Source organism: Zea mays, chromosome 7 (genome assembly GCF_902167145.1).
Source record: "Zea mays cultivar B73 chromosome 7, Zm-B73-REFERENCE-NAM-5.0, whole genome shotgun sequence".
Taxonomy (NCBI): domain Eukaryota; kingdom Viridiplantae; phylum Streptophyta; class Magnoliopsida; order Poales; family Poaceae; genus Zea; species Zea mays.
In genome coordinates this window covers 184,321,738-184,347,765 of record NC_050102.1, presented here as the reverse complement: position 1 = coordinate 184,347,765, position 26,028 = coordinate 184,321,738, and the positions used below count along the sequence as shown (strand labels likewise).

General features: G+C 43.0%; 3 protein-coding genes across 4 annotated transcripts; 1 reads left to right on the top strand and 2 right to left on the bottom strand.

Annotated features, from left to right (window-relative positions):
* Nucleotides 1–383: 383 nt before the first annotated feature.
* Nucleotides 384–1,111, top strand: LOC103633616 (uncharacterized). The gene has a single exon (XM_008655337.3). It carries the CDS (start codon nt 479–481, stop codon nt 878–880), a length of 402 nt encoding a protein of 133 aa, XP_008653559.1. The 5' UTR covers nt 384–478; the 3' UTR covers nt 881–1,111.
* Nucleotides 1,112–11,426: 10,315 nt separating this feature from the next.
* LOC100273959 (trafficking protein particle complex subunit 2-like protein) lies at nt 11,427–13,906 on the bottom strand. 2 transcript variants are annotated; one of them, XM_008655334.4, is made up of 5 exons: nt 13,695–13,906; nt 13,503–13,599; nt 12,782–12,860; nt 12,217–12,298; nt 11,427–11,728 (listed from the first exon to the last, which is right to left on the bottom strand). In XM_008655334.4, exons 1-5 carry the CDS (start codon nt 13,725–13,727, stop codon nt 11,591–11,593), a joined length of 429 nt encoding a protein of 142 aa, XP_008653556.1. In that variant the 5' UTR covers nt 13,728–13,906; the 3' UTR covers nt 11,427–11,590. The 2 variants fall into 2 exon arrangements, with proteins under 2 accessions (XP_008653556.1, XP_008653558.1); XM_008655336.4 differs by having other exon boundaries at nt 13,503–13,578.
* Nucleotides 13,907–14,105: 199 nt separating this feature from the next.
* LOC100276799 (uncharacterized) lies at nt 14,106–17,195 on the bottom strand. Its single transcript, NM_001150509.1, is given in 2 exon segments — nt 14,106–14,378; nt 16,721–17,195. A coding segment is annotated over 1 exon segment (447 nt). The 5' UTR covers nt 17,171–17,195; the 3' UTR covers nt 14,106–14,378; nt 16,721–16,723.
* Between the last annotated feature and the right edge of the window lie 8,833 nt (nt 17,196–26,028).

Here is a 26,028-nt window from a genome sequence, read left to right as displayed (position 1 = left end):
TATCACAATAAGTTTACATGGGGCTCAAAATCATAGGACCGGGGCGCGTCCATGTGCCTCCCCTGCGTCAAACTCTTTGGAAAGAAGACTGATATTTTGAAAGGAAGCCAGAATTGTTATAATCACATTTAGCTTTATTGATAGAGCTATTCTATCTATATAAATACGAGTGAATTATGTACCTAGATTTTCTGTATTCTAGTACCTCGTAGTAGAAGGCAAACTGAAGCTGAACCTTTGGCCTGCTCATGCGGTCATGCATGCCATCGCCACCCGTTAGCCAGCCGCTCCACTGACTCCCACCAAACGGTCAGGTCGGTTTCGTTCGGCTATAAAAGGCCCGAGCGGTTCGCCCGAACCAGTTCTTCCAGGTCGGCCCAGCCCACACCCATAATTTCGGATTCCCTCCTCCACTGAGCTCGCCTCCCCCCTCGGTCCCTCTCCTCTTCTCGACGAAACCGTCCTGCCGCAGGCAGCCATGTCCGTGGGTTGTGCGTCGCTTGCGGGCGGGCGGGAGATCGGTCCCGGTCTGGGTCTCGGGGACCTGTTCACGGAGGCAGAGCTGGCGGTGGCGGACCACCTCGTGCAGCTCAGCGGCAGCGGCGAAGGGGACGAGACGGCGTCGGGGCCGGAGTCGCCGCGGTCCGTGAACACGTGCGCGGGCGTCGCGGCGTGGGAGGAAAGAGCGGAGGTGGCCGGTCTCGGCCTGGGAACGATGGAGCTGGACAGGAGGGCGAGGAAGAGGTGCCGCCTCCTGTCGGACGTCTACGCCGCCACGAGGCCGGTGATCGGCGCCGACGCGGGCAACGCCAGGAAGAGGAAGCGGGGACGTCGATCAGCTACGCGGAGATCAGTGCTACTAGGCTCTCTAGCCTTCTAGGCTTCCCGTAGGAGGACGAAGGTCGGAGATTGGAGCGAAGACATTTTCCTTTTAGAAGAAGGCTGCCAAAACAAACAGGAAGTGAAATATAAGACAAGAAAGTGAAGCTAGCTTTGCTACGTATTGAATTCAAAATCTGGATCGAATCTGAGCCAGCAAGATATTCATTTCTAGAAAACGAAAGGAAGTCTTCTCCTGTTGACCCGATCCAAACGTCAATCACTGTAAAGAATACCGGCGGCGGTGCTCTCTGCGGAAGCGCGGATGATCCGCGGCCAGGACCGAAGAGTCCACGACCTGGCGCAAAGGCTATGGTTCCTGCCTTACGAGCCGGACGGTCCACGCCTGGGGCGCACGTATAAGTAGCACCAACATTTTTTTAGACCAAATGTCATGACAACTCACTCAAATAAATCAATGAAGCTTAGACATATAAATGTTGTTTTAGACGCATCTTCGGACATAAAGATCTGATTATATCCGGCATTATCATCAAGAAAGCTAATAATACTATTTTCTGATGCATTATTAATCAACATGTCGGCTATAGGCATAGGATATTTATCCTTAGGAGTTGCTCTATTTAAATTGCGGAAATCAATGCACACTCTAAACTTATTTCTTCTCCAACAACATAATATAGGAGGCTCACTCTGCATATCTACAAGGTCTAATAAAATTAGCTTCTTAAAAGCCAGTGGGCCAATGGATTTCTTCTTTTATCCGTGGGAGTAAATCTGGACGAAATGATCTTGGTCTCTGCTTGAAAGGCCTGAAACCGGATTTAATAGGTAGCCGATGTTCTACTATCTCTCGGCTTAATTCTGGCATCTCAGTGTAATTCCAAGCAAAGCAATCGGAATAATCTTTTGATAGACTGATCATTTCATCCTAGGATCGGCCTCTAGAGTCTTGTTTACAAAAGCCAGCCTCGGAGTTTTATTATCTCTTGTGTTAATCTCCTCTAAATGATCGACCGATGTAAACCCCTGTTCTAACTTGTCGAGATCCCTAAATTTCTCTATTATGCCTCTTTCAGAGGAATTAGGCGCTCCCTCCGCGTCTACGGACCGTCCGGCCTCGAAGACTGGAGCGTCCGCGACATCGGACTCATGCTGCAGCACTCTCTGGAAGCAGTCAGACTGTCTGGCTTAAAGTGCTGGACTTTTCTGAAAAAGATCGTGAAAGGGAAATGTGCCCTTGGACCATTTCTATAATGTTTTGGTGATTAAGTGTCCAACATATAGTAAGTGAGTTGCTATGTGACAAACAAGCAAAAAGTGTAAATCATATAACAAGATACGTTTCTAGACTTAGTACATTGTTTTGAGTACTAATGTGTTTTGTCTAAGTGCTAGAAACAGTGAGAAAAGAATTGGAAAAAGACTTGGCTCTGTGCAGCCAACTCCAGCTCGGCTTGGTACACCGGACTGTCCGGTGCGCCAGGCTGGTCCGCGTGAAAAGGCCGCTCTCGGGACTCGACGGTGGCGTACGGCTATAATTCACCGGACGGTCCGGTGAGTCATCCGCGGCGAACTCGCCGCCCTTGGGAAAAGCAAAGGGGCGACGTGGCTATAATTCACCGGACTGTCCAGTGGTGCACCGGACTGTCCGGTGAGCCAACGGTCGCCTACGCCAACGGTCGGCCGCGCAATCCGCGGGCGACGCGTGGCCCGCAGCAACGGTTGGTTGGGCACACCGGACTGTCCGGTGTGCACCGGACAATGTCCGTTGCGCCAACTGACCCCGAGGACCAACGGTCGGATGCGCCAGAAAAGGAAGGAGATCGCGCACCGGACAGCTACAGTGACTGTCCGGTGGTGCACCGGACTGTCCGGTGCACCACCCGACAGAAGGCAAGTTTGGCCTTCCCAGTTGGCCTCCAACGGCTCCTAGTTGCCTTGGGGCTATAAAAGGGACCCCTAGGCGCATGGAGGAGTCACCCAAGCATTCACTAAGCATCTTAAGACTCCAAGACTCCAACTTCACGCATTCGATTCTTTGTGATAGTGATTTGAGCTCCATTTGAGTTGTGAACTCCGTGCGTTGTGTTTCGAGCTCAAGTCATGACTTGTGTGCGTGGTTGTGCTGTGTATTTGAGTCTTGTGTGTGTTGCTCTTCCCAACCTTACTCTTGTGTGTTCTTTGTGATCAATATTGTAAGGTCGAGAGGCTCCAACTTGTGGAGATTCCTCACAAACGGAAAAAAGACTATAGGGAAGAAAGTCGTGGTATTCAAGTTGATCATTGGATCACTTGAAAGGGGTTGAGTGCAACCCTCGTCCATTGGGACGCCACAACGTGAAAGTAGGCAAGTGTTACTTGGCCGAACCACGGGATAAAAATCGCGTGTCTCTTGTGTTGCTTTCTCTGTGATTGTTTTGTTCACAAGAACTCGCCTCAAAGCTACTTAGTCGCACTAACTCTTTCATAACTAAGTTTTGTGGCTATTTAGTGTTTGATTTCACAGGATCACCTATTCACCCCCCCCTCTAGGTGATCTCAATTGGTATCGAAGTCGTACTCTTCATCTAAGGGACTAACCGCCCGAAGAGATGGATCCTAAGGGAAAGGGGATGGTGGTCAACGACAAGGAAAAGGAGTCTGTCTTCAACGAGCCAAGAGATGACAAGCCCACTGACTCAGGCTCGAGTCAAAAGAAGAGAGACGGGAAGAAGAAGAAGAGGCGCATCAAGAAGATCATCTACTACGATAGCGATGTCTCGTCTTCTTCACCACACGACGAAGACGATGACTCTTCAAAAAGGAAAACGGTTAATCAAAATTATTCATTTGATTATTCCCGTATGCCATTTAATTCAAATGCTCATTTGCTATCAATTCCTCTTGGGAACTCTCCCCCCCCCACTTTGATGGAGAAGACTATTCTTTCTGGAGACATAAAATGCATAGTCATTTATTTTCTCTCCATCCTAGCATCTGGAAAATTGTTGAAAACGGAATGCACTTTGATAGTACTGACAATACCATTTTTATAAATGAGCAAATTCATAAGAATTCCCAAGCTACTACTGTATTGCTAGCATCTCTTTGCAGGGATGAGTACAATAAGGTGAGTGGCTTGGACAATGCCAAACAAATCTGGGACACCCTCAAGATATCTCATGAGGGAAACGACGCCACCATGATCACCAAAATGGAGTTGGTGGAAGGCGAGCTGGGAAGATTTGCGATGATCAGGGGAGAGGAGCCAACACAAACCTACAACAGGCTCAAGACCCTGGTCAACAAGATTCGAAGCTATGGAAGCACAAGATGGACGAACCATGACATCATCCGACTCATGCTAAGGTCATTTACAGTAATTGACCCCCATCATGTAAATCTTATTCGTGAAAATCCCAGGTACACCAAAATGACGCCCGAAGAGATCCTCGGAAAATTCGTGAGCGGGCGCATAATGGTAAAGGAGGCTCGATACGTGGACGATGCACTCAACGGTCCACTACTCGTCTACGAGCCTCAACCCGTTGCTCTTAAGGCAACCAGTAGCAAGAGGCGCTACCAAGTAAGGTGGCACAAGTGGAGGCTGCTGGCCTCAACGAAGATGAGATGGCGCTTATCATCAAGCGCTTCAAGACCGCACTTAAAGGACGCAAGGAGTACCCCAACAAGAACAAAACAAGGGGAAAGCGCTCCTGCTTCAAATGCGGTAAGACTGGTCATTTTATTGCTCAATGTCCCGATAATGAAAATGACCAGGAAAAAGAAAGACATGGGAAGAAAGAGAAGAAGAAAATCTATAGGAAAGCGAAAGGCGAGGCTCATCTTGGAAAAGAATGGGATTTCGACTGCTCCTCATCCGACTCCGACGATGAGGGACTGGCGGCATCGGCCTTCGACGAGTCTTCGCTCTTCCCCAACGAACGCCACACTTGCCTCATGGCTAAGGAGAAGAAGGTACATATTCATGATTCCCCTAAGTACTCTTCTTCTAGTGATGAGGAATCCTCTGATGATGAAGTAGATTACACTAGTTTATTTAAGGGTTTAGATAGAGCTAAAGTAGATAAAATCAATGAATTAATTGATGCTCTAAACAAAAAGGATAGATTGTTAGAAAAACAAGAGGACATTTTATATGAGGAACATGAAAAATTTATTAGTGTGCAAAAATCCCTTGCCTTAGAAATTAAGAGAAATGAAATGTTATCCTCTGAATTGTCTATTTGCCATGAATCGGTCTCTAGTTTAAAAAGTTTAAATGATGAATCAAATGCTAAGCTAGAGGAAGTCAAAACTAGTTCATGTGTTGAGCATGTCATTATTTGTAATAGATGTAAGGACTTTGATGTTGATGCTTGTGATGAACACCTTATTTCTATTACCAAATTGAATGATGAAATGGCAAGTCTTAATGCTCAACTTAAGACTTGCAAAAATGATTTTGATAAATTAAAGTTTGCTAGGGATGCCTACACTGTTGGTAGACACCCCTCAATTAAGGATGGACTTGGTTTTCAAAGGGAAACCAAGAACTTAACAAGCCAAAAGGCTCCCATTCTCACCAAGGAGAAAGGGAAGGCCCCTATGACTAGTAGTACTCAAAGGAATCATGCTTTCATTTATAATAGGAAAATTGCTAGTCATTCCAATTATAATAGGAGTTATGATCATGATGCTTTTGATTCACATGCTATGTTTGCCTCTAGTTCTACTTTTGTTCACGGTAGAAGTAGGCCTAGGAGAAATCATGTTGTGCAACATGTGCCTAGGAAAGTGTGTAATAAATCTACTACTGTTTTCCATGCTTGCAACACTTCTTTTGTTCTTTCATGTAAGAATGCAAAAGTAGTGGCTAGGAAATTGGGATCCAAATGCAAGGGAGACAAAATCTGTATATGGGTTCCAAAAACTATTGTGACTAACCAGGACCCAATAAGAGTTGGGTACCTAAAACCCAAGCTTAAATTCCTTGCAAGTTTATGCATCCGGGGGCTCAAGCTAGATTATCGACAGCGGATGCACAAACCACATGACGGGGGAGAAGAAGATGTTCACCTCCTACGTCAAGAACAAGGATTCCCAAGATATGATTATCTTTGGAGATGGGAATCAAGGCAAGGACAAGGGTTTGGGCAAGATAGCCATCACCAACGAGCACTCCATATCGAATGTATTTCTAGTAGAGTCGCTTGGTTACAACCTTCTGTCAGTAAGTCAATTGTGTCACATGGGTTACAATTGTCTTTTTACAAACATTGATGTATCTGTCTTTAGAAGGAGTGATGGTTCATTAGCTTTTAAGGGTGTATTAGACGACAAACTCTACTTAGTTGATTTTTCGGGAGAAGTGCTACAACTTGACCCTTTGAGACTAACCATTGTGTTTGAGTATACTTGATGTAGTCTCAAAGGTGCATTGAAAGGGAAAGGTGAACTTAGACCATGCAAAGACTTCCACTGCACTCCAGTATTAGTGTACTCACCTCCAAGTTCATACTTATGCTCTCATTGCCTTTTTGCTCTTAATTGAAATTTTTGGTGAGGCAATGGGGTTAAAGGGCCAAAAATGATCCCGTTTTGGTGCTTAATGCCAAAGGGAGAGAAATTAAGGCCAAAGCAAATGGATCAGCTACCACTTGTGAATTCTGAAAACAATAGAGTTAGAACCTTTGATTTGTCCAAAATACTCTAATTGCAAAATTTGGTCTCTTATGGGGGAGAATTTTGATTATGGGGAAAAGGGGGAGTTTTTGGCACTTGATCAATTTCACTCTTGGATTATCTCTCTTTATGCCCAAACAAGTGAGTTTCACTTAGAGATAGGAAAATGAATTTGATTTGCAAAAACAAACCAAGTGGTGGCAAAGAATTTGGTCCACATTTTGCATTGATGTTGCACTTATTTTGGTTGTTTTTTGATGTGTTGGCATAAATCACCAAAAATGGGGAGATTAAAAGGGAAATGTGCTCTTGGGCCATTTCTATAATGTTTTAGTGATTAAGTGTCCAACACATAGTAAGTGAGTTGCTATGTGCCAAACAAGCAAAAAGTGCAAATCATATAACAAGGTATGTTTCTAGACTTAGTACATTGTTTTGAGTACTAATGTGTTTTGTCTAAGTGCTAGAAACAGTGAGAAAAGAATTGGAAAAAGACTTGGCTCTGTGCAGCCAACTCCAGCTCGGCTTGGCACACCGGACTGTCCGGTGGTGCACCAGACACTGTCCGGTGCGCCAGGCTAGTCCGCGTGAAAAGGCTGCTCTCGGGACTCGACGACGGCGTACGGCTATAATTCACCGGACGGTCCGGTGGTGCACCGGACTGTCCGGTGAGTCATCCACGGCGAACTCGCCGCCCTCGGGAAAAGCAAAGGGACGACGTGGCTATAATTCACCAGACTGTCTGGTGGTGCACCGGACTGTCCGGTGAGTCAACGGTCGTATGTGCCAACGGTCGACCGCGCAATCCGCAGGCGACGCGTGGCCCACAACAACGGTCGGTTGGGCGCACCGGACTGTCCGGTGCGCCAACTGACCCCAAGGACCATCAGTCGGATGCACCAGAAAAGGAAGGAGATCGCGCACCGGACAGCTACAGTGACTGTCCGGTGGTGCACCGGACTGTCCGGTGCACCACCCGACAGAAGGCAAGTTTGGCCTTCCCAGTAGGCCTCCAACGGCTCCTAGCTGCCTTGGGGCTATAAAAGGGATCCTTGGGCGCATGGAGGAGTCACCCAAGTATTCACTAAGCATCCTAAGACTCCAAGACTCCAACTTCACGCATTCGATTCTTTGTGATAGTGATTTGAGCTCCATTTGAGTTGTGAACTCCGTGCGTTGTGTTTCGAGCTCAAGTCGTGACTTGTGTGCGTGGTTGTGCTACGTATTTGAGTCTTGTGTGTGTTGTTCTTCCCAACCTTACTCTTGTGTGTTCTTTGTGATCAATATTGTAAGGGCGAGAGGCTCCAACTTGTGGAGATTCCTCGCAAACAGGAAAAAGACTATAAGGAAGAAAGTCGTGGTATTCAAGTTGATCATTGGATCACTTGAAAGGGGTTGAGTGCAACCCTCGTCCATTGGGACGCCACAACGTGGAAGTAGGCAAGTGTTACTTGGCCGAACCACGGGATAAAAATCGCGTGTCTCTTGTGTTGCTTTCTCTGTGATTGTTTTGTTCACAAGAACTCGCCTCAAAGATACTTAGTCGCACTAACTCATTCATAACTAAGTTTTGTGGCTATTTAGTGTTTGATTTCACAGGATCACCTATTCACCCACCCTCTAGGTGCTCTCAGATCGGACCGTCCGGCCTCAGGTGGGCGGATTGTCCGCGACCTGGGCTGAGCCCTGAGAATCTCCTTGCCTTTCCTCTCGTGCATCGCCGATGATGACCTCCTTGCCTTTGCCCTCATCGGCCACGTTGGACCGAATCAAGACTTTTTAGGGAACGACTCTGTGTGCACATGCATTTTCTGAAATTTCAATCGTCCCTCGTTAATGGTCGATTAGATCTGTCGCTGAAACACATTACAATCAACATGAGCAAATGAGTTGTGTCATCTACAGTATGCCCAACGCTTGAGTTCGTCGGCATATGGGACAATATGATTTATTTTAATGTTGTCGTTTTTGAGTAACCCATCGAATATTTTATCACACTTGCCAACATTATGTGTAAACTTAACCTCCTCTTGCTGTTTCTTTTGAACTGGCTGCAAGGAGAAACAAGCCGAAGACTTGGTCTGCTTTTGCCAAATCATTTCAGCAGCGTATACTTCTTTTGGTTCGTTGTGCGAGCTACTTTGATCAGAAGATAAAGATAATGTTTTGTGATACTACGACAGTGCTAGGTCTACATAACGTTTAGAGAAAGCAACTATTTGTGGTTGTAATATACTCCTACCTTGATCAGGTGAGTATCTTGGTTTTAAATGTGTGCCTAAATAGATGTAAATAGGGACCAAGAGATAACAAATAGGAACTAAACTCATGAGAGGCTAAACAAGCTCGTCCATGTAGTTTTGGAATTGGTCAGCAAATTGAAACATAAATCGTAACAAATAGGAGTTATAATGTTTTGTGCGTACACTTAGTGAAGAAAGTAAGATGATCGCTATAGCACCGATAAAAGGTTGTAACCTATCGTCTTCTCATCAAGTGATTGAGCATATTAATTTAACTAATCTGATCTATGTATTCTGTTTTTTATTTAAAGACTCTAAATGAGTTAGATAAATTAAGTTATGTATATAGGAGCCATTACATATGGTTATTTTCAATGTAACTATCACGGCTAGGCGAGTAGTATTATTGTGAGCATTATATAACCAAGGAAGCCCAGAAAAAAATTATGGTTTTGTGATGTTGGACTATGATGTTCACATGAAAGGTGACTATGGTTGTGAAATGTTGGCCATCTTAGTTTAGGCACACGTATACTAAGATATAGTAACTTGGAATAAAGCTCCACTTAAGCTTATAAGAACATCTCCAACAACGTGATCTATAAAAATGCCCTATATTTTAAAAATGAGTATATTTTATAGAATTTAAGACACCAACAAAATACCTCGCTCCAACAGTAAAGCCCCAAATCTAGATTATAGGGCAGTCCACTACGGTGTAGTATATTTGAGGCACTTGAGAAGGTGACCTATAGTTTTTTGACCAAATTTTATGAAATGAGACACTGTTAAAGTAGTTTTTTCTGTGTAGAGTCTTATATTTCAATTTGAGGCACTAGTTTGAGGCATTGTTGGAGATGCTCTAAGTCCATATATTATTGTGGTTAGCAGGAGTCAAGTGGCATGCTTTACTATTAACAACTAATAGTTAACAAAGTTTATTAGTAATGTGAAACATCTATGATTATTTTGTCAATCTCTAGAACTAAAATGTGGGTACTAACATTCATATAAGGGATGAGTGTGCATAACTGTACATAGATCTTCACGTCTGTACTAATGTAAGGCTATAGCCAGCAAATCATGTGTATATATAGTCATGCAAAACATTGTTTTACACTGTAAACTACATTGTTTACAGAGTGAGGTTTAAAATGATAGATTTGGATGAGTAAGCTATTGAGATAGCCTAATATCTATTTATTAGTAAATGATTAGTAACAATAAAGATAGTTATGGCCATGTTTGTTTAAGTTAAAATACTTGTCTAACTATGGCCGGTATAGTTAGACAATGTATGGCTATGGCCATAGGAACTAATCTAGTTATAATTTAGCTATCTGCTAACGGTACAGCCCACTATAGCCAGCTATTTGCTGTTTAAGGAGGTGCACAGCATGACTTAGCAGATGATTTGAAACACTGGTTATGACAACACCGTGTTTTGCTAGCTTTACAAAAGATTTGTTACTAATCATTTACTAGTAAATAGACATTACATTAGTATAGACGCAAACACCTATGCTAGCTTTATAAAATACGTGTTACTAATCATTTATTAGTAAATAGATATTATGCTATCTTTATAAAACAATGGCCATGTTTGTTTAAGTTGAGAGGTAAACAAACAATAGAGATTATTAGATGAATTATGTAATTTATATAACTAGATTATGATAATCCATAAACAAGTCAATAGGTGCTTATATAATCCATAAGCTGCATTATATAATCTTAGAAGGAAATAAATAGGGACTAATGTTTTGTTTGGGTATTTTAGTATTGACATCAATCCACATGTATTGAGGTAGATTGGAGTGTAATTTAATTTAAGTTACACCATAATCCACATCAATACATGTGGATTGTAATCAATACTAGGGTACTCAAACTAAGTCTAAGGGTGTGTTTGTTTTTCTCTTAAATTATATAAGTTAGATTATGGTGAAAAAGTGTGAGAGTAAAATTTCAGTATCATAAATAAGCTGAAATAAGTTAGTATTGAATAGCTTATTTGTAATCTCCAAATGATATTTTATCTTTCTACTCTTTCACTATAATCTAACTTATATAATCTAGGAGTAAACAAACAGAATCTAAGAATGCATTATATTGACAAAAAAGGAGAGCTGAATTATTTGCTTGGATAGAGCATTATGTGGTAAAACTGAATTGCTATACATGGATGGCTCCCAACCCATCGTAGGTTCCAACCCTTTGACTTTGCAGCATTGTTCCTTCCGTCTCTAAACCATATTAGGTCTTGTTCGGTTATAAGAGATGAAATCTCACCATAGATTTAATCCGGCTCTAAATTAGGTGAATCCATACCACACATCCAATCACATGGTGAGATTAAATCCATCATTTAATCCATATATTATCAAAGTTAGTTATTCTTTTGATTCATGGATTATAATATAAACTTGTATAATCCATGGAGTCTTAATGTATTTGTTTCATATCTATTGAGCTATGGATATAATCGCTCTACAGTTTAAAAATAAAATTTTGAAATATAATTCATGATTGGTTTAAACGAATAAAAAAAATGAGTAAGTTTAGATTATTTTGGGATATGGATTGTAATATGGATTTAATTCCAATTCATCCATCTAATCCAGAGCTGGATTGGTCTAAACGAACAAGGCCTTAATTGAGAGAGATTGGATGGAATTGAGGAGGATTTTGAATGAATAAACCACTATTTTTCTTTGTTCAGCAATCAGTACCAATAGCATCTCGTTCACCAGACAAGTACACGGTAGGGAGTAATTTTGTCAAACAGGGAGAGAACACATATGTTTGATTACAGAAAGTCTGACAAAAGTAGCATTCGATCAACTGGTCCCTGAACCGAAGGATTTAACGATGGTGCTTACTCTTGCACCAAAGCTTCTTGAAGCAATCTTCTTCCCTGGGACATGGAACGGGTTCGAGACGGCATCTACATATGCAGCATGGAACTTCCTGAAAAACTGAGGAAAGGAGATGAACATGAGCCGGTATTCTTTTGCACACATAGCAGGTCAAGCATGAGCATCAAATCACGTGTGAACTTAAAATGGTTACACAATCTTATTTCAGTGCATCCTAAAAAAGAAGAAACAGGCCATGTAGAACTTCTCAGGGAACACTTGATTCACAATGCTAGATTGAGAAACTGAACAGCTGTACTCTGATGCAAATATCTTTGTGCTACCCGGTGAAATGAAATAAAATATACTCCCTCCGTCCCAAGATAAAACTTGTTTCAGCATTTTAGTAGGTTCATACAATGCTTGGTGTATGTGTTCTATATATGTGTCTACATTCATCATCTCATTCATCTAGTTGAATAGACATAAAAATCAAGAGCTAAAACGAATATTATTTTGAAACAGAGGGAGTATGTTATATATATGTTGGATACATATGCTAACATGTTTTATTAAAAATGGCACAGTTAAACCACTGAGGAGCTTACATTTCTGGCATCTGCATCTTTGACATCAAGATCAGTCGTGACCATGATAAATTTGACCTTTGTGTTTGTCAAATAGCCATACCTGCACATGATAGATCATAATAACTAAACGATTTCCTAGCGATTGGGAGCCAAAAAGAATTGCAGTGCTATTAACAGGAACATTTAGGGGGTGTTTGAATGCACTAGAGCTATTAGTTAGTTGGCTAAATAGAATTAGCTAGTGCATTCAAACAATATATTTTTGAAACTTGCTAGTAGAATTAGCTAGCTAACTATTAGCTAATTTGCTAAAAGTAGCTAGAGTGTTTGGATGTATTCAGCTAATTTTAACATATAATTATTAGTTCTATCAGCTATAGTGCATTCAAACACCCCTTTAGTTGGCGACAAGGGAACACATAAATATTTAGTTGGTAGTCATTGTTTTAACGCATTTGTGAATCATTCAAGTAGATTTTTTTTTGAAAATATAAACAATATATTTTTGAAACTTCTGTAACTAATGGAGGCATATGCCATCAGGCAAATTAAGCAAATAACTAAAAAACTGGAAGAGACTTACACTTTGTAGTTCTCAGTTGGGTATAGAAGACCCAAAAATGTCTCATTCAATGTAGGTGCACTCCTCTTAGGATTGCTCACTGTCAACAGAACGAATGTTGAGGCAGATAAGAAAACGACAGAATGTCTCTCAGATGAAAAAAAAAAGCAATAGCCTAACAGCACTGAGAAAAAGGAGATTGATATTTCTGTATGCCAATAAATCACTGGGTTAAAACTACACTAATAAGATTGAATCAACCATTGCATTTGTCCATAATAATCATCTAGAACCACTAAGCTTCTATGCATATCCAAGCCCTCACAAGGCAGGTCTGCTCTTGTCCGCATATGCCACATGATTTGAATTTGCCCCCTTTTGTACAAGTTGGATCGATTCTCAAGTTTTAATGCTCATTCCAGTAACTAAGGGCCTGTTTTGGTTGGAGGCCTGGCAGGCAAATGCCAGGCCCCATATAATTGGAAGAGTAGATTTTGATTCTTCTGACCTGAAACTGGTGATGCAGCTTCTAAATTTCAGTTTTAATTTAACTCCAGAGCAACAAGCACACAATTTAACGAACATGATCTCCTCCGTTTCTCAAATGACTGCAAACTAGAGATTTGAACAGATATAAACTAACTAGAGCTCCCAGCTATTCACAGCCGGGCTAAAAAGAAGGACGTCTAGATCTGGATCACGATGGTCCTCAGCGGCGGCGGCGGGTGAGACGCTTAGCTACCTCGCTCGTCGATGACGTCGAGAGAGCAGTGGACGATGTGGTGGAGCTTGAGGGCGTCGTCCGCCTCCGTGAAGCTCTGCAGGTACAGCGGATTGTTCTGCAGCACCGACGGAAAAGCTCACGACGAGATCGCATCAGGCCAGATCTGCACGATCGGACGCGAGGGCCGAGTGGGGCGGTGAGGGTCCTGACCTGGTGGCCGACAACGGCGACGCAGACGATCATGATTCCTCCGGGAAGAGGACTTGGGGAGGAACGGAAGAAGAAGCCGCCAGCCGGTAGCAAGACCTCCGGTGCCGGGGACTCCTCAGGCAGCGAAGTAACCTCCCGGGCTCTGGGCTCTTTGGGTAGGCTCGTGTGGGCGAATGGGCGATGACGACAAGAGGCACGCCATCATATGCCAAGGACCGATCGGACGGTCAGGAGAACCCTTTCTCAACGCACGAATCTTGATTCATACCGTATCGAAAGCGTGTGCATAATCGAATGTCTCAAGAAGAAAGATTATATTCAGCTCTTTGATCATTTATAAATTCACTCAGAAGTGAGAACAGTACATAGATTTCACACACTCGATCAGAGAAACAGGCAAAGTCACATAAAGCGAGTGTAGACGTAGCTTCTTGTATCAATCATTCGATCGCAGTTCTTATTTTGTCCCCAAGCCATTGTGTTCATGTTACAAAATCAGCAGGGCGTTCTGCCAGGGATTCACACCTCACTGATGAACAAAGGGGAGTTCAACATGAGACTTCGCTCCAGGGATTTCAGCTTTCATCCATGACCACAAAAAACAAACCGCGGCGAATTTTCTCTCTGGATTTCCTGGATGTGGATGCACCCTATATCCCAGAGCAGTTGTGACGAAAAAAACACCTGAAGATCATGTACACAAGTGAGGTTAGTATTGTAAGGAGCTTTTTATATCCTGTGCGCATTTGTGTTCAAGCTGAATTTTCATATCAAACAAATTTAAGATGTGATTTAATGATTAACATGACATGGGTAAATGAAATCAGTTCTGGCTCTGCTACTGCACTTGATACGATATGCTAAGCAGCATATTTATTGACCAAAATATAGAGATCCTACATGTAAGCATAGAATAGAATTATCCTTTAAGTGTACCCAAACAATTAATAGGGCAATAAAATTCAATTTTCTGCATACATAGCTTTCCAAACAAGTTTCACTCTTAAAAAGTAGGAACCCTATGTCAAACTAGAAAACTAACCTGTTGCATAGCAACAAGGTTACAAGAAAGCTCGAACAATGATATGGATAAACATTACCCAGTTACAGTTACCACCCTATAGGCCTGTTTGAGGCAGCTTTTTCCTGAAGAGCTTTTTTGAGAATCTAGGTTCATGTGTAATCCAATTGTCATCAGAATCTGAATATCGCGGAACTTGCGAGCGAAGGAATATGGGAGCGGGGTCTACACGGTTTAGGAAACAGCAGATTCCTACCATCGCGATGACTCGATGGATTCTGTATTCCATGGTTATTAAAGCGATAAAACGTTGAAGCAATCATGATTGCTTTTTTACTTTAAAACATTTAAGTAAGCTTTAAAACGTCTTTTTAAACATGACCAAAATGTCAACATAACATAAGCTCACATAATAATATCAAGGGAAATACCAATCTCCCATAAAACAAGTTCTAAGATGACATATCCATAATCACAAGCACACAATCAACTAAAACGGCAACTTCTAAAATGACATCTAACAACCACATGCACACAATCAACTAAAACGACATGCCCACAACCACAATGACACAAGCATCACTCTCAATCTCCCTTCCATCATGATCTCTCAGGAACCATCATCCAAATCATGAATATTAGTAACCAACATTTCAATCTCCCTTCCTTGCCGCGGTAGATCACAGGCGCAGGGGCGGCGAGCGGATGGTGGATGACCCCTGGCAGGCTCATTTTAGGGTGCACGATGATTCTCTCGTGGGCTGGGGGTGGAGCTGGACCTCCCTAAAGTGTTAAAGTGTCACTTTTCACGGCCCATAGCGTTTAAACGTCTAAAACTAGCGCTTAAAATTAGTGTTGTAGCGCCTAAAACGAGTGTTTTACGCTGTTCGTGAAACGTTCTAGCGCTTTAGGCACTTAGAGTGTTTTGGCGCTTAAAAGGCGTTTAAAAGGTGCTTAAGCAACTTTTTGATAACCATGATGTATTCACGTTAATTTGAGCAATTTTCACAGAAGCGGACTGAGAAACGAAGCGTTTAACAGCCAAAATTTGGCCATAAACCGAAACAAACAGGCCCTATGGCCAATACAGGTGTTCAAAACTTGTAAGCCCACAACTTTAGCACAAACAAATTCATTGGGCACTGACCACGGTTTGTGAACAAGGATTTGACTATGTTTGGTTCAACTAACTAAAAGTTTAGTCCGTGTCATATTGGGTGTTTAAATGTCAATTACGAGTATTAAATATAGTCTAATCACAAAACTAATTACATAGATGAAAACTACATTTATTAAGCCTAATTAATCCATGATTAGCAAATGTTTATTGTAGCATCACATGTGCAAATCATGGACTAGTTAGATCTAATAGACTCGTCTTACTGTTTAGTCCTTATCTGTGTAATTAGTTTTGTAATTAGACTATATTTAATACTTATAACTAGTATTCAAATAATCAAACATCTGATGTGACAGGACTAAAATTTAGTCCCTTGGATCCAAACGGATCTAATAGAGTGTTTTTATGAGCCTAAAGTTTAGTTCATGACACATTGGATGTTTAAATATCAATTATGAGTATTAAATATAGTTTAATTACAAAACTAATTATATAGATGAAGACTGAACAGCAAGACGAACATATTAAGACTGATTAGTCCATGCGGTGCTATAATAAATATTTGCTAATCATAGATTAATTATGTTTAATGAATTTGTCTCGTTGTTTAGTCTTCATCTATGTAATTAGCTTTGTAATTAGACTATATTTAATACTATTGATGTTTCTTCTCCAATTTCACGTTTCTCAGGGTAAATCCGACCTCACAATGACATACATGATACACAGCAAATTACAATGTCACACCATTTAATCAACGAAACCTCACACAAATTATGAATAAGCCCACATCATCCAACAGCATATTGAAGTTGAAGGTTGCATCAAAGTTTGACTCTGAAACTAAAATAGCAGAGGGCAATCCGAAGCGGCAAACGGACTCACAGATCAGCTCTTGACGAGCCTCCAGCGGCTTAGGGCCCTGGCGACGGGCGGCGTGAGCGCGATGGTGATGGGGACCCTCACGGGGAATAGTGCCTTGTTGCAGACGACAGCGAGCGCGAACGCGCCGCCACTTGACGCCACGAGCTCCATCGTCCTGTTGCGGGGCTGCCGCTCTCGCTCCGTCTCTTCTTGCAGTACCTCGTTGGCCATGGGCGGCAGGGGGACGTCGCGCAGGTGTTCATCGCGGGAAACGGGGGCGGGTGAGGCCTCGCCGCCTACGGTAACGCCGGGGGAGATACCGAACCTCCGGAAAACGGCTTCGACGTCGACGTTGTTGTTGATGGCGACGTAAAGGCCGGCGATGGAGGCGCAGGAGACGGATAGGTGGACGCAAATGGCCACCTTGCCATACTTCCTCACGAGCTCCTGGATCCTGCCGGAGAACGCCATGGCCGCCGGCGAGGTGGAGGTTTATGGTTCGGGGGCGGCGCTGTGACGGCTAGGGTTTTGGTCTTTTGCGGCGGGTCGGTTGCGGGCTCACGGCTGAAGCGAAGGCGCACGATGGGTCCGCGTCGCGGCTAGCGGCCCGCGGGCCTTTTTTCTTGCCCTTTTTGTTTCGAAATAGAGGGGTGCAACTTGCAAGCCTCCACGCCAGTCGGCAGAGAATTTTTGCACCCCGAAAATTCAGTTTTCAATTTAGTGCATGCTAGTATTTTTGCAATCACATTTTTGTGTTATCAAGCCATGTTAGAACTTAAAGAAGCTAATGAGTTTTTCAAATCATTAAAAATATTAAGATATAGAGGGTGTTTGGTTTCGAGAAACTGATTTTATTCCCTCCATTTTAAATGGAATAAAATAGAGCGACTAAAAATTAGTTCATAGAAACTAAACATCCCATTAGATGTGCAATTATTTTCGAGATATCATGCCTATATACTCATCGAGATCACAACCCCCCAACACTTAATGGACGCAGAGCTCGGCATGAATTGGAATCAAGTTAATGAAACTAATGAGACGAATGAGGATATTAATAGCAAGGCAAGAAATTTGATCATCTAAGGTTTTAGAAGGAGTGACTTTGACTGCTTGCTGCACTTCAAGTCTATATATGAGATATAAAAAGCACTTTATGATTGTCACGAAGGTTCTAACACAATAAAATTGTTCGTCAATATATGTTTAAAAAGGATTATATGTGCTTTGAGATAAAATCTGGTGAATCATTAGATGAGTTATTTGTATGTTTTAATAAAATTATTAGCAATTTGCGATATGTTAATGTTACTTTCGCATACGCTAAAAATACTAGACAATTACTTAGTGTATTAGACATATCTATCGGAATATGAATGTAGCTTCAATTAGAGAATCTACTCTCATGAGCACTCTAACTTCATATGTGCTTTATTATAAATTGAAAACCCATGAATTAGATATTTTTGCTACGAAGAATGCTTATGAGCGGACGATGACTTCATCACGTGCTTCATCGAGTACGCTGACGTAGAGTTGCACATCCATCGTTGCTTGCTCGTCGTTCTAGGCCTCAGTCCTTGGTGATCCATACTCTAGCTCCTTAGGGAGCACTGCCTTCGCGTCGAATGCCAAGAAGAAAGGTGTGAAGCCCGTTGCCCTAGATGGTGTTGTCTGCATGCTTCAGAGTACCGCGGGTAATTCAGTCGCCCATCGCCCCGCGGATTTTCTTCAACCTGTCAAATATGTGCGGCTTGAGGCCTTGCAAGATATATATATATATATATATATATATATATATATATATATATATATATATATATATATATATATATATATATATATATATATATATAGTTTATATATTAAGAGCTCTGAGCTTCCAATAACTAGAGTAAGCTCAGGTCGGACGGTGCAACCCGGTCGAGTCGGACCAGGTCCGGACCTCTATAAAATAAGATCTGGAGTGCTAGGGTTCAGTTTTTTACGCTCCACACCGATTCATTAGTGACGGCGGTTGCCCGAGAGCGTGCGCGGCGGTGGACCCCAATCGGTGGTCGCGGCTCCCTGACCTCGACGCGCGGTGGCGGCGGTTCCTCGATCTGGAGTAGTGGCGGCGGCTTCCCGGTCCATAGGGCGGCGGGGACCTTGTGCGGGCAAGCGGTGGTTGCACTTCTAAGGTCGGCGAGCAAGCGGCGACCCTCGACGTGCGAGTAGCGACGACGACGCATGAGGCGCGAGGTTCGAGCGAGCGGCGTCACGAAAGGGATGATCGCGCGTGACATCCTCCGATCCGGCGCAGTTTGGGCGGCCCGAGTGATGACCTACATTTGTGCTTGTGTCATCGACGATGTCCTCCGGCGACTACCTCATCCGATTCGTGTTTTCTTTTCGATTATTGTGTTTTATTCCTACCACACGTATTATTTACGCTAAAAACTGTATGATTTTATGCTTGAACACGGAGTTCGTATATCAGTTTACTGCATGCATATTTTTTGCATGCATATTGGAAAGTCAATTCCTTGATTTATGATGTTCGTAATTATCATAAAAAATCAAATCATTTATGTTCGTAAATACTAGATTTGTACATCTGTCGTAAAACTATCCCTAATTCCTGCATGTTCGTAATTATCATAAAAATCAAATCAAATCACTTATCTTCGTAAATGCCAGATTTTTACGCCTGCCATAAAACTGTCTCTAATTTCCGCTGGCGTTTTTAGCTGAATTGATATATTATACTACGTGGTGTAAGTATTTATGCAACGTTGTATAAGAATTTATGCTATATGTGACTCATGCCATTTAATTTTTTGCGCGCATGAACTAGAAAGGAAAATATAATCCAAAATTTGCACGCATGCAATGGAAACTCCCACGATTTGTCCTAATTTTTGGATCTGTATAAAAATAGAAACTGCATGCATGCGACTGACATATTTTCGGATCTGCCAAAAAATAGGATCGTAATTGAGAGCACCTAGAGGGGAGTGAATAGGTGATCTTGTAAAAGCAAATTCTAAATAGCCACAAAACTTAAATATTATATCGTTAGCGTGACTAAGTAGTTTTGGAGCGAGTTCTTGTGGGCACAACAATCACTGAGAATCCAACACAAGAGACACGCGATTTTTATCCCGTGGTTCGGCCAAGTAACACTTGCCTACTTCCACCTTGTGACGTCCCAATGGACGAGGGTTGCACTCAACCCCTTTCAAGTGATCCAACGATCAACTTGAATACCACGGTCTTTTTGTTTAGAGTGTCTTCCCGTTTGCGAGGAATCTCCACAATTTGGAGTCTTGAAAGGGAAATGTGCCTTGGGCCATTTCTATAATGTTTTGGTGATTAAGTCTCCAACACATATTAAGTGAGTTGATTATGTGTCAAACAAGCAAGAAGTGCAAATCATGTAACAAGGTACGTTTCTAGACTTAGTACATTGTTTTGGGTACTAACATATATTGTCTAAGTGCTAGAAACAGAGAAAAGAAGAAAATAAAAGAATTGCAAAAGACTTGGCTGGGTACAACCGAAGTCCAGCTCGGCTTGGCACACCGGACTGTCCGGTGGTGCACCGGACAGTGTCTGGTGTGCCAGGCCAGCCTCCGGTGAACAGGCCACTCTCGAGAAAAATCGGCGGCGTACGGCTATAATTCACTGGACTGTCCGGTGGTGCACCGGACTGTCCGGTGAGCAAACGGTCGCCAGCGCAACGGTCGGCCGCGTAATCTGCGGGCGACGCGTGGCCTGCGTCAACGGTCGGCAGGGGGCACCGGACTATCCGCCAACTGGCCCCGTGCTGCAACGGTCGCCTATGCCAGAAAAGGAAGGAGATCGGCGCCGGACCGTCTACAGTGACTGTCCGGTGGTGCACGGGACTGTCCGGTGCGCCACTCGACAGAAGGGAAGGATGGCCTTCCTTGTTTGCCTTCAACGGCTCCTAGCTGCCTTGGGGCTATAAAAGGGACCCCTAGGCGCATGGAGGAGCTACCAAAGCTTACAAGAAACATTCTAAGGCTCCAACTTCACGCATTCGATTCTTTGAGATAGTAACTTGAGCTCCATTTGAGTTGTGAACTCCGTGCGTTGTGTTTTGAGCTCGAGTTGTGACTCGTGTGCGTGATTGTGCTGTGGATTTGAGTCTTGTGTGTGTTGGTCTCCCCTCCCTTACTTCTGTGCTTCTTTTGTGATCATCATTGTAAGGGCGAGAGGCTCCAAGTTGTGGAGATTCCTCGCAAACGGGAGAAAGACTAAGAAAGGAAAAATCGTGGTATTCAAGTTGATCATCGGATCACTTGAAAAGGGTTGAGTGTAACCCTCGTCCATTGGGACGCCACAACGTGGAAGTAGGCAAGTGTTACTTGGCCGAACCACGGGATAAAATCGCGTGTCTCTTGTGTGCTTTCTCTTTGATTGTCTGTGTTCACAAGAGCTCGTTTCAGGCTACTTAGCCGTTCTAACTTCCATAACTAAAGTTTTGTGGCTATTAGTGTTGAATTTTACAAGATCACCTATTCACCCCCCTCTAGGTGCTCTCAATTGGTATCAGAGTCGTTCTCTTCACTTAAGGGACTAACCGCCCGAAGAGATGGATCCTAAAGGAAAGGGGATGGTGGTCAACGATAAGGAGAAGGAGTCCCTCTTCAACGAGCCAAGAGACGACAAGCCCACTGACTCTGGCTCGAGTCACAAGAAGAAGAACAGGAAGAAGAAGAGGCGTATCAAGAAGATCATCTACTACGACAGTGATGCCTCGTCTTCTTCACCACACGACGACGACGATGATTCCTCGTCAAAGAAGAAACCGGTGAATCAAAACTATTCATTTGATTATTCTCGTATTCCATTTAATTCTAATGCTCATTTGCTATCAATTCCACTTGGGAAACCTCCACACTTTGATGCAGAAGACTATTCTTTTTGGAGTCACAAAATGTGTAGTCACTTATTTTCTCTCCATCCTAGTATTTGGGAGATTGTTGAAAACAGAATGCATTTTGATAGTACTGACAATCCCGTTTTCATAAATGAGCAAATTCATAAGAATGCACAAGCTACTACTGTTTTGCTAGCATCCTTGTGCGGTGATGAATACAACAAGGTGAGCGGCTTGGACAACGTCAAGCAAATATGGGACACCCTCAAGATATCACATGAGGGAAACGACGCCACCATGATCACCAAAATGGAGTTGGTGGAAGGCGAGCTAGGAAGGTTCGCGATGATCAGGGGAGAGGAGCCAACACAAACATACAACAGGCTCAAGACCCTGGTCAACAAGATTAGAAGCTATGGAAGCACAAGATGGACAGACCACGACGTCGTCCGACTAATGCTAAGGTCATTTACGGCAATTGACCCCCATCTTGTCAACCTTATTCGTGAGAATCCCAGGTACACCAAGATGACGCCCGAGGAGATTCTTGGGAAATTTGTGAGCGGGCGCATGATGGTAAAGGAGGCTCGATATGTGGATGATGCCTTGAACGGTCCACTACCATCTACGAGCCGCAGCCGGTTGCTCTCAAAGCAACAAGCAACAAGGAGACGCTACCAAGCAAGGTGGCACAAGTGGAGGCCGTAGGCCTCAACAAAGATGAGATGGCGCTTATCATCAAGCACTTCAAGACCGCATTGAAAGGACGCAAGGAGTACCCCAACAAGAACAAAGCAAGGGGAAAGCGCTCTTGTTTCAAATGCGGTAAGACTGGTCATTTCATAGCACAATGCCCCGATAATGATGATGACCAGGAACAAGAAAAACATGGGAAGAGGGAGAAGAAGAAGGTTTACAAGAAGGCAAAGGGCGAGGCGCACCTTGGCAAAGAATGGGATTCGGACCGCTCTTCATCCGACTCCGACGATGAAGGACTGGCAGCCTCGGCCTTCAACAAGTCTTCGCTCTTCCCCAACGAACGTCACACTTGCCTCATGGCCAAGGAGAAGAAGGTAAGCGTTCGAGATACCTCTAAGTATACTACTTCTAGTGATGATGATTCTAGTGATGATGAAGTAGACTACTCTAGCTTATTCAAAGGTTTAGATAGAGCTAAGGTAGAAACGATTAATGAACTAATTGATGCTTTAAATTAAAAGGATAGACTTTTAGAAAAGCAAGAGGATATTTTGTATGAAGAGCATGATAAGTTTATTAGTGTTCAAAAATCTCTTGCTCTAGAAATTAAGAGAAATGAAATGCTATCTTCTGAGTTATTTGCTTGCCATGAATCTATATCTAGTTTAAAGATTGTGAATGATGATTTAAATGCCAAGCTAGAGGTAGCTAATAAATCTAGTTCATGTGTAGAGCATATTGCAATTTGCAATAGATGCAAGGATTTTGATATTGATGCTTGTGATGAACATCTTGCATCTATTGATAAATTAAATGATGAGGTGACAAGTCTTAATGCTCAACTTAAGACTTGCAAAATTGATTTTGATAAGTTAAAATTTGCTAGGGATGCCTACACAATTGGTAGACACCCCTCTATTAAGGATGGACTTGGTTTTCGAAAGGAAACCAAGAACTTAACAAGCCAAAAGGCTCCCGTTCTCAACAAGGAGAAAGGGAAGGCTCCTATGGCTAGTAGTTCTCAAAAATGTCATGCTTACATTTATGATAGAAAATTTTCTAGGAATGCTCATTATAATAGGAGTTATGATGCGTTTAATTCACATGCTATGTTTGCTTCTAGCTCTACTTTTGTGCATGGTAGAAGTAGGCCTAGAAAAAGTAATGATGTGCCTCATGTGCCTAGGAGAACATGTAATGAACCTTCCACCATTTACCATGCTTGCAACACTTCATTTGTGCTTTTATGTAAAAATGAAAAAGTAGTTGCTAGAAAGTTGGGATCCAAATGCAAGGGAGACAAGACTTGTATTTGGGTTCCAAAGGCTATTGTAACAAACATTGTAGGACCCAACAAGAGTTGGGTACCTAAAACCCAAGCGTAACTTGTCTTGCAGGTTTATGCATCCGGGGGCTCAAGCTGGATTATTGACAGCGGATGCACAAACCACATGACGGGGGAGAAGAAGATGTTCACCTCCTAAGTCAAGAACAAGGATTCCCAGGATTCGATCATCTTTGGAGATGGGAACCAAGGCAAAGTTAAAGGATTGGGAAAGATAGTCATTACATCCGAGCATTCTATCTCAAATGTGTTCTTAGTTGAATCGCTCGGGTACAACTTATTGTCTGTAAGTCAATTATGTAACATGGGTTATAATTGTCTATTTACAAATATAGATGTTTCTGTCTTTAGAAGGAGTGATGGTTCATTAGCGTTTAAGGGTGTATTAGACGGCAAACTCTACTTAGTTGATTTTTCGAAAAAAGGAGGCCGATCTAGATGCATGCTTAATAGCTAAGACTAGCATGGGCTGGTTGTGGCATCGCTGTCTAGCACATGTTGGGATGAAGAACCTTCATAAACTTCTAAAGGGAGGACATGTGTTAGAACTAACCAATGTCTGCTTCGAGAAAAATAGACCTTGTGCAGCTTGTCAGGCAGGAAAACAAGTGGGAAGCACTCATCACAGCAAGAATGTGATGACAACATCAAGACCACTGGAGCTTCTTCACATGGACCTCTTCGGACCTGTTGCCTACCTTAGCATCAAGGGAAGTAAGTATGGTCTTGTAATTGTTGATGATTTTTCCCGCTTCACTTGGGTGTTCTTTTTGCAGGACAAATCAGAAACCCAAGGGACCCTAAAGCGCTTTCTAAAGAGGGCTCAAAACGAATTTGAGCTCAAGGTGAAAAAGATAAGAAGCGACAATGGGTCCGAGTTCAAAAATATGCAAGTGGAGGAGTATCTTTATGAAGAAGGCATCAAGCACGAGTTCTCCGCTCCCTACACACCACAGCAAAACGGTGTGGTAGAGAGGAAAACATGACGCTTATCGACATGGCAAGGACGATGCTTGGAGAGTTCAAGACACCCGAGCGATTTTGGTCGGAAGCTGTGAACACAGCTTGCCACGCCATAAACCGGCTATATCTGCATCGCCTCCTCAAGAAGACCTCCTACGAACTCCTTACCTGTAACAAACCCAATGTTTCTTACTTTCGTGTATTTGGGAGCAAATGCTACATTTTGGTGAAGAAAGGTAGACATTCTAAATTTGCTCCCAAAGTTGTAGAAGGGGTTTTACTAGGATATGACTCAAATACAAAGGCGTATAGGGTCTTCAACAAATCATCGGGTTTGGTTGAAGTCTCTAGCGACGTTGTATTTGATGAGACTAATGGCTCTCCAAGAGAGCAAGTTGATCTTGATGACATAGATGAAGATGATGTTCCAACGGCCGCAATGCGCACGATGGCGATAGGTGATGTGCGACCACAGGAACAACAAGAGCAAGATCAACCTTCTTCCTCAACGATGGTGCATCCCCCAACTCAAGATGATGGACAGGCTCCTCAAGAAGAGGCGCGTGATCAAGGGCGAGCACAAGAAGAACAAGCTATGGAGGAAGAAGCACCATTGACCCCTCCAACTCAAGTCCGAGCGACGATTCAAAGAAATCACCCCGTCGATCAGATTCTGGGTGACATAAGCAAGGGAGTAACAACTCGCTCACGTTTAGCTAATTTTTGTGAGCATTACTCGTTTGTCTCTTCTATTGAGCCTTTCAGGGTAGAAGAGGTCTTGCAGGATCCAAATTGGGTGTTGGCCATGCAGGAAGAGCTCAACAACTTCAAGAGGAACGAAGTTTGGAGCCTGGTGCCACGTCCCAAGCAAAGTGTTGTGGGAACCAAGTGGGTGTTCCGCAACAAGCAAGACGAGCACGGGGTGGTGACAAGAAACAAGGCTCGACTTTTAGCAAAAGGTTATGCCCAAGTCACAGGTTTGGATTTCGAGGAGACTTTTGCTCCTGTGGCTAGGCTAGAGTCTATTCAAAAATTATTAGCCTATGCCGCTCACTACTCCTTCAGGTTAATTCAAATGGATGTGAAGAGCGCTTTCCTCAACGGGCCAATCAAGGAGGAGGTCTACATGGAACAACCCCCTGGCTTTGAGGATGACAGGTACCCCGACCATGTGTGTAAGCTCTCTAAGGCGCTCTATGGACCTAAGCAAGCCCCAAGAGCATGGTATGAATGCCTTAGAGATTTCTTAATTGCTAATTCTTTCAAGGTTGGGAAAGCCGATCCGACTCTTTTCACTAAGACTTGTGACGATGATCTTTTTGTGTGCCAAATTTATGTCGATGACATAATATTTGGTTCTACTAATCAAAAGTCTTGTGAGGAGTTTAGCAGGGTGATGACACAAAAGTTTGAGATGTCGATGATGAGCGAGTTGAC